Consider the following 15,617-nt stretch of genomic DNA (forward strand, 5'->3'; position numbering starts at 1 on the left):
TTTCGTTTCAATTAAATGGCCGTGAAACGTCGTCTACGCGATCCTGCTAGCTTTAGGAACAACACATATTTTTATCCCATTTGTTGGTTTAGGTTTAGGTGGTTAAATTCGACGCAAAACTGGTTTAAAACTTAAACATTAGTTGGTTTCTTATTCGCTTGTTCCGGGATTTCGGAGTAGAGTAAGAAGAGTAAGGCTATGACGAGGGGTAAGACAGTCTCAGATAAGCTGTACACCGAGTTCGTGAATTTAGCCAGAGCCGTACCTAGCCCAAATGGCGCCCTGGGCAAAAACAAAAAAACAAAATGGCGCCCCCAGAACCTTATTTAGAAATTTTTAATTTTTCAATATCCAATTTAAATGAAAATCTTCGATTTTGCGCCCCTAAAACTTTGGTGCCCTGGGCCACTGCCCCGCTCGCCCTACTCAAGGGACGGTTCTGCATTTAGCACTGTTAAAGGTACTTATTTTCAAGAGTTCGCGAGTTCCATTTAGTACTGTCAAAGGTACGGCAGTGTACACCGATTTCGCAGAGTGTCTTACCCCTCGAGCTATGACGTCATTTTACACCGATTACACCGATTCGGTGGCGGAGAATAGCTCGAGTCGGAGAAAAACCCTTTTTTCCAAAATGGTGTGGCCTTTTAGCAGATAAATTATAGCAGAGGACCAAATGCGATTTACTCCCTTTTACCTCGTTTTCAGAAGGAGTAAAAAGAGTAGCCCTAATACTCCGGAACAAGCGGATAGTTTATGGGCCGGAGTAATTCTCATCCCCGGAACGGGCGAATAAAACGTTTTAGGGTAAAAAGAGTACAATTTTAGTCCGAGAACAGGCGAAAAGAAACCATTAGGGAGTAGTTTTTTTACTGATTCAATAATAAATCAAACTTGTTTAGAAACTGTTTACGGACTAGAACTCTAGAAGAACTGAAATTTTATCAGTATATTGCTCATGATTATGTAGAACTTGAACGAATTAAAGGTGGTGGTATTGTCATAAGTCATTTCGCGACCGAAACGAGTCTAGGTGGCGTAACGGCGCTAGTTTCTCCGAGGTAAGCCCTAAGATATAGCGTCTGCTATAGACAAATTAAAAAGTCATAAAAACGTTTTTTTCTAAAATAAACTTATCAAAATATAAGCAAACGATGCAAAAATTATATTAAAATGCAAGTATCATTATTTATAAAGTGTAATTTACGATAAGTAAAAACTAATAGAGTCTGCTTTAGCCGCTACCTATTTAGTTTACCAAAGGGGGCGTAGCGATAGTTTTCGGTTAAGAATAAATCGAAACTCCACATTTTATAAAGCAATGTTTTAAACCTTATACGTAAACTATAAAAATATCTGCTCCTAGTAATTTAGTGATAAAATGTTCTGCTTTGGCCAAAAGTACCTTGTCGATAAAAATTGCATTTAATATCATATGAGACTAGGGTATAGAGTATCACTACGAAAATAAAGTATACAGGGTGTGTAATTTTGGTGAATTTTCAAATAATTTTATAAAGCGTTTAAAGTATAAACCATGAAGTTCTGAATTTTCACTAGCATGTAACCCCAGGCCATTGTATTCTCCGACAAAAGGCGGACTGGTAAGCTGACTTTGAGGGGAAGCCAGCCTTCCGGACATATAGGGGTTTTCCTCTAGTGCGGGCTTGACAAAAGGTCCACCTCCCTACAAGAATTTGGTAACTTAAAAACGTCCGTTTAAAGAGGAAATTGAACTTGAAAATTAATTTTATTGAATTGTACCCTCTTCAGACCATCATGAACAAGCCTCGTTTAAAAAATTGAGCCATGTGTGAAGTGGCTAATGACCATTTTGTTCGAAATTAATATTAACCTATCCGTTTTATTGGATCAATTTCTATAAAATTTGTAAGGACAGTTTATGATAGTTTAGGTTAAACAAAATTCGACTGGTAATCGTATAATTTTGATACCTGAGATATGTTGTAATTTTAATGTACTTAATTCTCATAACGTAGCATTCCGATAAGTAGGTTTTCGGTAGTCAAATTTATACTTGAAACTTCAGAGCTTTCCCTATGATGTATGTATGTATTTGATTCCAAAATTTCGACTTTGATCGAAAATATGGAATCCAAAATGTGTTATCTTTGATCGAAAATTACAATTCTAAATGTGTCATATTTGGTCGAAAATTGTAATCCAAAATGTGTCACATTTGGTCGAAAATTGTAATCCAACATGTGTCGTATTTGTAATTTGGACTTTGATCGAAAATATGGAATCCGAAATGTGTTATCTTTGGTCGAAATATGGAATCCAAAATGTGTTATCTTTGATCGAAAATTACAATTCAAAATGTGTCATATTTGGTTGAAAATTGCAATCCAAAATGTGTCTTATTTGGTCGAAAATTAATATTCAAAATATGTCTTATTTGGTCGAAAATTAATATTCAAAATATGTCATATTTGGTCGAAAATTATCATTCAAAATGTGTTATATTTGGTCGAAAATTAACATTAAAAATCTGTCGTATTTGGTCGAAAATAAATGTTCAAAATGTGTCGTATTTGGTTGAAAATTAACATTAAAAATGTGTTATATTTGGGAGAAAATTATAATTCAAAATGTCTTATATTTGGCAGAAAATTATAATTCAAAATGTGTCATATTTGGTCGAAAATTTCAATGTACGAAATTCAATTTTATTTATATTAGGTAAAAATTATTTGATCCAAACAAAAATGTATTCAAACTGGATATGTCTTGATTCCAGTTGGATCGAAATGGAGACATTGGATCAAGTATTTTAGGTAAAGGTTGATAGTTAATTCATTGATCTACTTCAATGTTTTAAAACGAACGCATACCTAAGAATCAATAGGCATCTCGAAGTTCTCAGTTACAATATTTGCGCTCTCAAGTTCGTCCAGGAAGGAGGCTCCGCCGCGCATGCGCTCCGTGATCGGGGGTGGGATTAGTAGCTAGGCGTGGGAGGTAGCTCGCGAAAGGCGGCCACCCTGCCTGGGTAACCCTGATAAGCCGACTTTCCCGGCGCGCCGCTCGCCCGTAAGACCATGATCGCTTACTATTATAAGGCCCTGCGAAGGCCTATACGCCAACTGCCTTTTTGTCGCCTTTTTTTATTCTTCTCTCTACCGACTCTGGCCCGTTTTATTGCTTTAGGTATTCCAGGGCCGATGCCCTTTTTAAAAGGGCCACCCAAATATGGAACCGTATTTATCCATCGGCTTTGTTTTAGGGTTCCAATCAATCACGATTTTGTTACACAATGAACCTATATCGGGATAAAATGCGTTCGATAGTTTGACCCATCTACTCGCGTGCTGAATTGTACCAATACGAGGGGCTGATCATTGGGATACCCTGATTAAATCTGATTAAATATAATTAAATTTTAAATATTGATTAGTTAGGACACCCCGTAACAGAGGAAACTGCTATTGATAGACATCACACGAACTTTGACCCCTATTTGCATCACCCCCCTGTAGCGCATGAAGTCGTTTTAGGGTCGGGGTACGGTCGAAAAGTCGCTTTATAGTCGACGACAAAATGCCAACCTAAAAACGTCCGAACGTTTTTCGACACTAAAACCGTAAATCCTTTTTTCTGACTATTTACGGTCGGTATGATATGCCGACCATTATCCGACTTAAAATATATTTAGGAAAAGGGGGTATTTTGATTATTTTCTGACTATTAGATGATTTTCTGAGATAATTTTATTTTTTCTTAAAACTTATTTGTATTCGAAAAACACGGCGAAAATTGAATGTGAATTAACTTCCAAGGCACCACCTTGGGCCTAAGTCGTCAAGCGACTTTTGAAGCCTTTAATTCAGGTGGCCGGGTTACAATGCGTAGGAGGGTGGTGGCAAGCCCTGCATGCCACGCGATCGAGCCAACAGCTCCCTACACTAACTATTACCGTTAACCTCAACAAGTTTTTATGGAAGGGGAAACCGAAGATCTCGGGGGAAAACCCCTTAATCCAGTGGGGAGAGAACTTGCAAACTCAACGCGGAAGGAGTTGTTCCGAGTTTCCACCCAGTGCCACAAGCTGGGATCTAACCCGCCTCCTCTTGCTGCGAGGCGAAAGTGCTAACCACTCTGCCACCCCACAAATGAATTTCACCAGGTTAAACAGAAGCTAGGGGTGGTTGGCGCTAGTTATGTTAATAAACAATTGAAAATCTACTCTTTGCCGTGGCAGTACCTATCGTGCAAGGCGAAACTAATTGAGCGTTAGCAAACGTCTAAACAGCCTATGAAAATTAGATAAAAATAAAAAAATTAACAAGTCCAAAGAGACCATTATGATCTTAAAAAAATTATGGGTAAACTACAATTCACCGACAACTTGAACCGGGCGACACTTTTTGGAGGGTTGTAAAATTATGTGACGACCTTTTTGTGGCAAATTTCTATTGAAATTAACTTTGCACGCATAAAGGGTCACAGTCCAAGAATTTGATTTTTTTCTGGAGAAATCTAAATCTAGTATTTTTTTACTTAATCGATTTATTTCCGAATAATTTGTTAATTTAATCGACCAATTCTAATTAACCTATCGATAACTATATTTTCGGATGACACCGATTAATCACGAGAATTTTAATCGACGAAACCGTTAAATTTTCCCAAAGTCATGTATCTAATAGCGCGTAACGGCCGCTTTAGACGGAGAGTTGTAAGTCTGGCGAATTGATACGCTGAATATAGATAAGGGAATTAAATATTCTCCCAAAATCCGCGCACCAGTTCTGTATCTAAAACGAAGGGAGGGGCTTCGCGGATGGGTGGGACCCACCAAAGCTACCTTGACAAAATTAATCGTAGTCCTGCAGGTGCTCTCCCCACCAAAAAAACTTTCTTAAGAAGGGGAAAAAAATGTATAATGTATATTTTGGCAGTGGGGAGGTTTCCAATTGGGTAAAAATAAAGAAAATGGGCTGTGCCTACCAAAAATTGGGTGCGGTAGTCTCGCGTCTTTGTCGGCATCAAGTCGAGCTTTTCCTTGATAAGATCTCCTTTGTTTTGTCAGTTGTCTAACGCGTTTACTTTTAAGACTGAACAATGGAATTAAGGTTTAACTACTATTTTTTTGTTACTAAAGATAATTTTAGCGTATTTATTTTCTTGTTGATATTTCAACTTATTTATAAAAGTTGTTTTAGTTGTAAGATGCGATAGTTATCTGAATATTTTTATTTTTATTATTATTTTTTGGTTATATTTACTATTTATTCATATTTATACTTATTTACATGTATTTATATTAATTACATTGGTGGAATTTTTATTTAATTTCCAAACTAATTAATTAATTTCCCTTTACAAATATCTCTAATGGAGCTATTTTGATATAGCAGTATGTTATTTTTCCAAATTGATATTTATATTTAATTATTCTTGCTATAGCATTTCTTCGTCCTAAAAACAAGACTTTTTAAACTAACCAACTACCTAATTAAATGCCCAGCGATTCCAGTTAAAGAGAATATAAATATTTAAAAATTGGGGTTAGTCATTTTTATGAAATTCACATATCACACTCGGACCAATTTTCACACCGGTGTATTACTACAGGAGAATTTTGAATGTTTGCACAGTGAGTTACTTAGTAGACTCTCTGGAACGAATCATCTTGGACGCTAAGCTAAGGCACCTAAATATCAATCAACCACGCTCCTGGCGGCAGAAACAGGAAATTCGATGATGCACTATCACACTTTATACTATTATGTAAACTTTGCATAATAGTATAAAGTGTGATAGTAAAGGAGTATAAGCTTGCATATTATTGGTGGAACAAACTATTTCCTATTTCTACCGCTATAAGGTGATTGGCGCTAGCTACATTAAAAACATACCCTAGCGTCTGTAGCCGACGATTTTTCGATTTGGTTTGTTGTCTGCTATTTCGATTCTAACATCTAAACCACAAACTTCAACGATGCTGAAAATTACTAGATCCTTTGGCCAAATTTGACCCAACAGAAATCAAGACACATCCAGTTGGAATATAATTCTAATTGGATCAAATAATTGGTACAAATAGGAAATAAAATTGAATTTCACACTTGGTAATTTAATCTAGCGATTGTTAATGCCATTAATTCAGGTGGCCGGGCTACAATGCGTAGGAGGGTGGAGGAAAGCCCTTCATGCCACGCGAGCCAACAGCTCCCTACACTCACGATAACGTTTTACCTATTTAAGTTTTTGTGGAATGGGATAAGTCATTCGATTTGCCATGGCAACCGAAAATGTTTTTGACCAATTAAAACAAAAAATCTCCATTTAAAAAAGCATGGGATTTTCTCGGTTTGGCGATTTTTTTTTAAATTGAAAATCACGAAATGGGTAATTTGGACCACATTTAGGTAAATTTCATCAATTTTGGAGTAAATTTTTATCACTTTTTGGGTAAAATAAGGGAAAAAAAATATTTTTGTTTTAAATGGTCAAAACCATTTTCGGTTGCCATGGCAAATTGAATGGGTAGTGCAACGTCTCCTTTGGAAAATTTCATATTTCATATAGTCTACATTTTACATCCGACTTTGAACAAAATTGACAATAAACACCTCGGGTACTCTCCTTGTTGGAACAATTTTTAGGTTAATTATTATCACTTTTTGGGTAAAATAAGGAAAAAAAATATCGAATGGCTCCTTGAGTCCTTTTGCCACTGCACTCCACTTTGATCCGCCATTTTCGCGCGGGAACGTTCTCCTTTACGTAAACGAGTTCTTGGTCTACAATATGGCGTAATCATTGTAAGCCATAACATTCTAGAAGCGAAGTTGAAAAAACTGTAAAAATGATAAAATATTCCCACGAACAAATATTAGCGAAATTTTTTCCAGGCAAAAAATCGAACGATGTGTGGGCTGACGACGAGTTGGACCTCACGCGGAATACGACGCGTCCACAGACTCCGAAATGGCCTAGAATTAAGACATCAACACCGGCCATAAGAGGGGACATTAAGAAAGGGCATCCTTGATAATATACTTTGGTTGGGCGAGCGTGGAGCATTAAGGACGCTCTCAACTGCGCTCGCCGTAATAACAGAGGCCATCCTCCGAATTATGGATGGAAATACACCCCCTCCTACTAACGCATGCAAACGCTATGGGACGTCGTACCCCCCTGGCCCGACACTGAACAAGATGGCCACTACTTATGGATGCTTCACGCACCACAAAACCGAAATGCCAAGAACTCCGCTACGCAGAAACAAGCGTGTGTTTTTACATATAGGGACTTGGCAGCATGACGTGACCTTTGGTTATGGCTGCCATGCTGGTATGCTTGTTTTTCCAATTGATAAAAGCATGGGTGACGCATTAAGGGGGAGGAGTTTACTCTTCGAGCACGAGGTGGTTTCGAACCAACGCTAAAGATCTAAACATAGATAAATAATAATAAATACATTTTAGCGACTTGCACAAATATACTTATTTTTAGAAAAATAAGGAAACAACAACGAGATTTTAAAAGTGCACAAGAGTTTTAATTTAAAAGTTTTTTAACCCGACTAGTTTTGGACACGTTATCGGACCCCTGATGACGGTCCGATATAAATAACTTTTAAATTAAAACTCTTGTGCACTTTTAAAATGTCATTGTTGTTCCCTTTCTTTTCTAAAAATAAATAGATAAAAAATATTTAAAATATTTTTATAAAAGAACTGTCACTTCATGGTTTTATAAAAAATTATTTAGATATTAATAATCGACCATGGTAACCAAAGAAAACATTCAACTTGGATTAATTAATTTATTATTATTATTTATTATTTATTATTTATTTATTATTAATACGTTAGCAAATATAAATAAGATGACAAGAAAGTCTTATAAAAATTCTGGTAACATTTTTACAGAAAGAATAATGTTAAATTGGCAAGTATATTTAAAAAAAAACCCTGCAAAGTATTTGCTGTTCTTAAACGACTTCATTTAATTGAAGCGAAACTGGTTATTGCTAAAGCGATGACACATAGATCGTCTTATTTTTTACCAAAAGGGGTTTATGAGCCTCAATTATTGTGTCTTCCGAATTATTACATTCAACGTGAATCTTTTTAAAGAATTGTGATTATAATTTCTCTTTTCCGGGTTGAAATAGCGTCAAATTGGTGAGAACGAAAGTATTGTTCAACATGTTATATATTTCTACTTTTTATTCATGCTATTTGTGTTAGCAAGAAATTATCTCTGCATGTACTTAGATCGTAGAAACGGCGTGGTTTACAGCCGAGATTTTTGCGAGGGGGTAACCACTAGGTTTTTTAGTGTACACCGGACTTAAGATTACTTGGTACTACAGAAATATTATTTGTACTACACGTATTACTGAATATTGATTGTATTACCAATTATTACACCGTACTGCCATATATTACACATTGTATTACACGGTACTGTTGCGAAATGCACCAGTTCCAAGGACCGATTTAACCTGGGACTGCAGCTTTTAGCTCCGGTGTTACTCTGCTATACCGACGCCCCGCCCCATTTCAGGCTCCATCTTGATTATAAGTCTAGAGCGCCCTCTCTTGAACGGAATAAGAAACATAATTCATAAATATTATTCAATCAATTAATTATTATAAATATATTTTTATGATATTAATATATAGCGTATTAATTATATTTCATACATATTAATTATATTTCATACATATTAATTATATTTCATACATTTTAATTATATTTCATACATATTAATTATATTTCATACATATTATTCATAAGTGTGCCAGAAATAACTTTTTCTCAATGAGACCTTGTTGCCAGGATATGACGTAATTGACGTCGCTTCCCAGGCTATAACGGTTTTATCGTCATCAAAACTAGTTCTGGCGGGGAGGGAAGGAAGTTAAAACCAGTTTTACGCGACATCAGTCCGTATTTTCTTTGGTGGCTATGAAAGAAGGTATCATTTAAATTAACAGAGATGTTAAACAGAGGCACACTTATGAGTAATTATGTTGCATATGATATTATTTAGTAGTTCTTATTTATGATATAATTTTAATAATTAATGATTAATAGTATCAAAAGTACTCATTTTAGATTTAACATTCCCGTTACAGTATTTTCCAAAAGTATATTTAGACGTAATTAGATAATTTCTTATTTGATTATTTCAATATCGATCAATAAATGGCGAAATCTGGATCTTACAAAAATAAAATAAATTTGGTAGAGCTACATGATAATTATGAGAGAAAAATAAAAACTTCGTTAGATTTGCATATTTAATAAAAAATGATATATATATACACTTTAAAAAGTCCTTTTTAAATTGGAAATATATATCATTTTTTATTAAATATGCAAATCTAACGAAGTTTTTATTTTTCTCTCATAATTACTAACGCATATTGAACTTACAAACTCGCTAAGCCTTAACTACATGATAATGGAAACGTTACCAGTTTAGCTGTTCGATTAATTTTACCCTACAGTTATCGTTCGCTAAATATGTTCTGGCCTCAAAAACGGCTAACATACGACAGAATAGTAATATCTTTCCCGCGAACGTTAGAAAAGACGGCGCCTGAGAGTGAGAAGGAGGTAGCAGTGTATAAAAGGGGATATTTTCGAGGAGTGAAGCGCGAAATGATACATCATGAGCGTACGAGGGTCCGCGCTCGGAAGCAAATGATAGGGCCGACACATGTTGGCTCTCTATCCGCGACACACTGGCTCATCAGCGACGCGCTACGTTGTAGGTACCGACATTTTCAAACCCACAAAATTACTATCATTACCAGTAGGGCTGTAATGTAGACCCAACACTCGGGACGGTACCGGCCAAGGCGGGGATACGCTACAGTCTGTACGCGAGATAGAGTCCACGGTCGTTGTAGGAGGTTTATCTTTTGTCAACTATAACCCAAAATTTGCCCGGACACGGTAGTGTCTTAAAGCGAAAGACTGTCAACTACAATTTAGGACATTTTCAGTCGCTGTCTCAATTTGCTCGATCACCAATTTTATTTTTATAATAACAGTTAAGTTTTTATATTATCAGGGTATGATTTAGTATGCACATTTGAGTCTTTTTTCGTAATAATTAATAATTTCAAAAAAAATATTTTTCGTTGGAACTTAATCTTGAGGCTTAGAACAGAATGCTTAAAATTTGTCTAATATTAATTTAATAAAATTCAGATACGCTTGGTGAAAGAATCATTTTTATTATTAAGGTATTTTATTAAGATTAAAACATCTTAAAATTTTAGAAAACCCATTTTTCCACACGAAAACGTAAACAATAAAAATTTACCTTTAAACTAAATTTCACTAAGTGTTCGTTTAATTTGGAACTTTTGGCCATAACCTTTATATAAATGGCGCTTAAAATTAAGGCATAACGGGTGACAGCAGACGGTTTTTTATTTAAAGTTAAATCTAAAATTGTCGACATTTGACTTTTAACATGCCCTGAAAATATCACAATCTTTGATCAAAATATCATACATTATATTCCCAACATTGAACATGGATTTTCACGAACCGAATTGCCTTCAAAGATTGTTTCAAACCATATGGGTCAAAAACTTGTTTTTTCTGGACTTACAATATTTTCCCTCTAAGCCAGTTAAGTTAAAAAAAAAACCCTAGTATTTTCTGATATTGTTCCCTTTTTGAAAACTTAATTTTTATCTTCTTTTGTCAGGCGTGTGTGAGAAGCTGCCCGAAATTAATACCTACTGCGTGTTTTTTTTTTTTGTTATCATCGACTTTTTTCGTTATTTGTTGAAGTTGTTTGAATTTATTTATTTTCCGAAGATTGTAATTCGAGTTAATTGAAGTGGAAATTAAAAGCAAATATAGGAATTGCTTTTCTTAAGATTGCACAAGACGATTTTGAAGCTTTTTAATGGCTTAAGCTAGTAAATATTGGATTTCTTAATTGGTGCGCGATAATAAATTGCCTTTAATTTGTGCGCGTAATTTGGGAATGAAATAACGTCAGGTAAACACAATTATGACGCCTTAGCATTTTCTATGCATTTTTTTGTTAATGCTACAAGATGTTTATCAAATATATCTCGATTGAATTTCTTGAATTAAATTCTTAAGACGATTCAAAAGTTTCTGTATATTCTGGGTTGACAGCCAATATAAGGTATCATCAACAGATAAATTGCAAAAATTTCACTCTTTTTTTTTTAAATATATAATTTTTATTTTATCGCCTTATACAAAAATTTTAAATCTTAGGCAAACGACGAAGAATCTTTATAATAAAATTTCCAACAAATATGTATATATGCATAAATGATTTATTTACGTTTTGCAAAAAGTCGCTAGCTGACTCGGGTCTAAGGTGGTGCCTGGGGTATTCGGCTAGCTGATAATATATATTTATTTGTATATTTAGAAATCTGTACGTTTAAATGAACCTCATTGTTTACTTTTTAATTGGTCAGGTATGGTTCCAAAACCGTCGTTCTAAAGAGAGGCGGATGAAGCAGCTGAGCACGCTGGGAGCTCGTCGACACTTCTTCCGCAGTCCTCGCCGGGCCATGCGGCCTCTGAGGCCGGGCATGTCTCCCGATGGCCTCGACGACAGCCCGGAGATGGTCGGAGGACCCAACGGAGGTTTCGCTTACTTCTCCGGTAAATATGCAATAGAATTGCGCACACTTACAGTTATAGAGTGCTTTTTTGTTCATATTTTGGGGTTATAGTCAAAGATTTTGAGGTATTTTCAATCAAGATTATGGGGATATGTACAGTACAGATTTTGGGGATATTTCATGGAGATTTTGATTTATTTTCAATCGAGATTATGGGGATAAGTACAGTACAGATCTTGGGGATATTTTAAGTCGTGATTTTTTTAGGCCTAAGGTGGTGCCTTCGGATATTAGCCTAGCTGAGTTTTAATTTCAATCGAGATTTGGCGATTATTGTAATATTTTCACCTCAGATTTTGGGATATTTTCACTGGACATTTTAAAATAGTTTCATAGAGTTTACTAGTGCCCACCCAAAAATTTATGATTTATATAAACTTTAATTTGATTTCCTCCCCGACCCCCTATTATTTATCGATGTGCCCATGCACCTATGAATAATTTTCTAAAATCGCGCCTGGATCTTAGGGTATTTTCACTGGATATTTTAAAATAGTTTCACTAGCAATTTTAGAATTTTTTCACTGGATAGTTTAGAATATTTTTTACTAGAGGTTTTTGGTATAGAATTTTTAATCTAAATCTGAAGGGAAAAAACAGAAGACTGGGGTTTTCACTGAAGATTTTGTGGTTTTTTAGATGGTGGTTATTTGGGTTGAACGAGTTCTTAGGGACATCTTACATCAACTAAAAAAATCTAAAGAAATTAAAATTAAATTAAATTAAAATAAATCAAATAAAAAATAACTACCCACCCGACAAAAAAAGTCCCACATCCGTAGATACGTACCTTTATCCGTGAAATAGACACGGGTTATCTATGCAAAAACAGCTTAGAATTATATAAGACCCTTATTTACTTAAGATTCTTATTAGGCCTTGTTTTCACAGCGGAATTCTTTGGGCAAGGCTTAGCGGGGCGCCGCGGGACAAAACGCGTTCTCTGTCGTCTGCTTAGGGCTACACCCTTAAACAAACAACTCTTAGGTATTATTAGAGAGAGAGAGAACGAAAGGGAGAGAGGAATTCTATGGGACAGATCGAACCAAGGCCTAACCAAGGCTTAGCGCTCTAGGTGTTATCTAACTTACGCAAAAACAACAAAAATGTCACTGACGAGAGAAAAAAATCCGAGAACCCGCGAGGATAGAAAGCTAGGGACACGCATCGATTTTCGATAATAATAAAAGAGAAATTCTAAAGGCGTCAATGAAAAAATCTTCGGCTTTTCAACGCTTTGAGCTTTGCGGTTGCCGACGCAAAAAACTACCTTCTGAAAAGCGGCCGATTTTCCAGCCAGATGAAAAAGTCAGTGTTAGGGAACCGATAGTCTATGAAAATATTTAAAAGTATTGGGTGGGAAAAAAATTGGTCCACTATAGATAATCGGTATGGAAAGAAAGGGGGCACGCTAGAGTTTATATCGCCATCTGGCGGATTGTTTTCACTACATTAACGTGTGACGTAAATGCCCCTTGGCTGACCCCGTTTTGCAATAATAATATCAAAAGTGTATAACGTATATCTTACGAAAGAAGTATTCATTTGCCTAACCTGCGAATGTTATTATCATGAAACCTAGGAGCAACAAACACAAGGAGAACGTGCACATAGCCTTTAAACACGCTAACGCAATGTTGTGTACAAATTTCATTGGACGAGCCTTTACGCTGAAGGTTTTACGGAAAGGGGGAAGACAATTTCCGAATTTCCCCCTTCCGACCGCAGCAGGCGCTAAAGCATTTAACCAATGAAAAATGTACGCAGGAAAATACACGAATTTTGACGGGTGGGGTTCTCCTTGTGTGGGGTGCTGCGTTTGTTGCTCCTAGATTTTTCAAAATGATTTTTGGAAGGAATTCATCAAATAGCGAGTTTCTAACAATATTAAAGTTTAAAATTGATTTATAACTAGTACACATTCCTCCGTATTTTACATGGTTAGGAAAAGTGGTACGTGCGGTAAATTTTCAAACGTGACGCGGTGTACACATCCACGGGAAATAATGAAAATGTCACAAAACGACTATCGCCATCTACCGCTTATTTAACGAAGTACCGCGGATATTTAATATTTTTAATGTTAAATAATGACTTTGGTAAAATTGATTAATGGTTCACGATTACCAATAATGTCTTTATTTCTACTTAGGAAGATTAACTTTGTTGAGAATATTAGGGGGCATCATGGGAAGACGTCATGTTTAGGGAACCAATGAGATGCTAGGCTGATTTGATTGACTCTTCAAGGGAGGAGCTTACTGTTAGAGCGTGAGGGGGATTGGGAGAAAAACCAAAAATCGTGTCAACATAGTCATCAGTGGCGTAGGAACGGGGGAGGGGGGGTGGTCAGAATTTATATACCGGTGCCCCAAGCGAATCAAAAGCCTACTACACCGGTGGTCTCAACAGAATGCCCTACGCATCAAGTCGAAGCGGACATCGGTAATAGATTAATAAAATGTTTAGCTACAAATTGGCCAAAATCATTTTCTGGATAGACTTATAATTTGGCCTATTTTGGCCTAAAAGAGGGGGTGTCAACTTTTTTATTTTTGATCTCAGGTCATTTTAAACCCGATTTTCGTGTTCTCCGGGGTTGATTTATATTTAGAAAGTGTTGGAATTATTCAAATCGACGCATTGGTTCAAAAGATATTCACCAAAGACGTTTTCACAGAAATTGAGAAATATCTAAACATCTCACCAAGCCATTTAAAATAATAAACGTTGGCGGGTTCTGTCGCCATCTATTGTTCCTAGAAGTAATCTTGTTAGTTTAATTCTAAATATGTAACAAATTGAAGGTTAACATAAATATTTTCATGTGCTCATTTGAGAAACTAACAGGGGCGACGCCAGAAAATATTTATATTAACCTTCAATTTGTTACATATTTAGAATTAAACTAACAAGATTACTTCTAGGAACAATAGATGGCGACAGAACCCGCCAACGTTTATTATTTTAAATGGCTTGGTGAGATGTTTAGATATTTCTCAATTTCTGTGAAAACGTCTTTGGTGAATATCTTTTGAACCAATGCGTCGATTTGAATAATTCCAACACTTTCTAAATATAAATCAACCCCGGAGAACACGAAAATCGGGTTTAAAATGACCTGAGATCAAAAATAAAAAAATTGACACCCCCTCTTTTAGACCAAAATAGGCCAAATTATAAGTCTATCCAGAAAATGATTTTGGCCAATTTGTAGCTAAACATTTTATTAATCTTTTACCGATGTCCGCTTCGACTTGATGCAACTATACAAGAACTGACGGGTGAAAATGTTCGAAATCTCCCACGGGCAAAGACTTTTGGAACAGAGTGTACAATGAAACCCCCTTGAAATTGGAAAGGGCGCCAGATTGTATTGGAACGGGCGCAAAAAGCCTGCCGGTGAGGGGGGTGCCAAATTTAGCATCCAAGCTGTACCCCCTTTAATCCAAAACGTTCCTACGAGCCTGATACAGAGGCGTAGCGAAGGGGGGGGGCAATCGGCCCCGGGCGCCAATGGCTAGCGGTGCCCAAAGTATTCCATGTAAAATGGATTTTGTTCGATTATATATTAAACTAATTTTTATTAAAATTTGAAAAGTACCCTTTTTTAAATAGAACAAAATTATGTGGTTTTCCAGAGGCAAAGGGGGAGTGCGGGGTCGCCTATTTGGGCGTTTTGCCCCGGGCGCCAAATATCCTCGCTACGCCACTGACCTTATTAGTCACTCTATTTAAATACAAATAGTTATCTGATCGAGGCATGGTCCCAATTCGGATCACCTTCTACAACAACACTTCACTAACAAACGTGGTCAAGATAGAGGTCACGGTTCAAAGGGCGGGGGTGACGGACATTTAGCCTTCCAAACGTAGAGACGATGACGTCACTCGAAGGCTACCCGCGGAATCAGAGAAAAAATTTGGCAGGAACCCAGCTGC

The 15,617-nt window shown here is 36.2% G+C and overlaps 1 protein-coding gene across 2 annotated transcripts in view; it reads left to right on the forward strand.

Annotated features, from left to right (window-relative positions):
- The window catches only part of Lim1 (LIM homeobox 1), a 71,089-nt gene that overhangs the window by 41,386 nt on the left and 14,086 nt on the right, over positions 1 to 15,617 (forward strand). For both annotated transcript variants that reach the window (XM_090164055.1, XM_090164056.1), the window contains exon 4: positions 11,466 to 11,655. In XM_090164055.1, the coding sequence (XP_090020181.1) occupies positions 11,466 to 11,655 (190 nt within the window). The remainder of the gene's footprint in view (positions 1 to 11,465; positions 11,656 to 15,617) is intronic.

Source organism: Leiobunum rupestre, chromosome 11 (genome assembly GCF_980474605.1).
Source record: "Leiobunum rupestre chromosome 11, qqLeiRupe1.1.hap1, whole genome shotgun sequence".
In the NCBI taxonomy this organism is placed as follows: domain Eukaryota; kingdom Metazoa; phylum Arthropoda; class Arachnida; order Opiliones; family Sclerosomatidae; genus Leiobunum; species Leiobunum rupestre.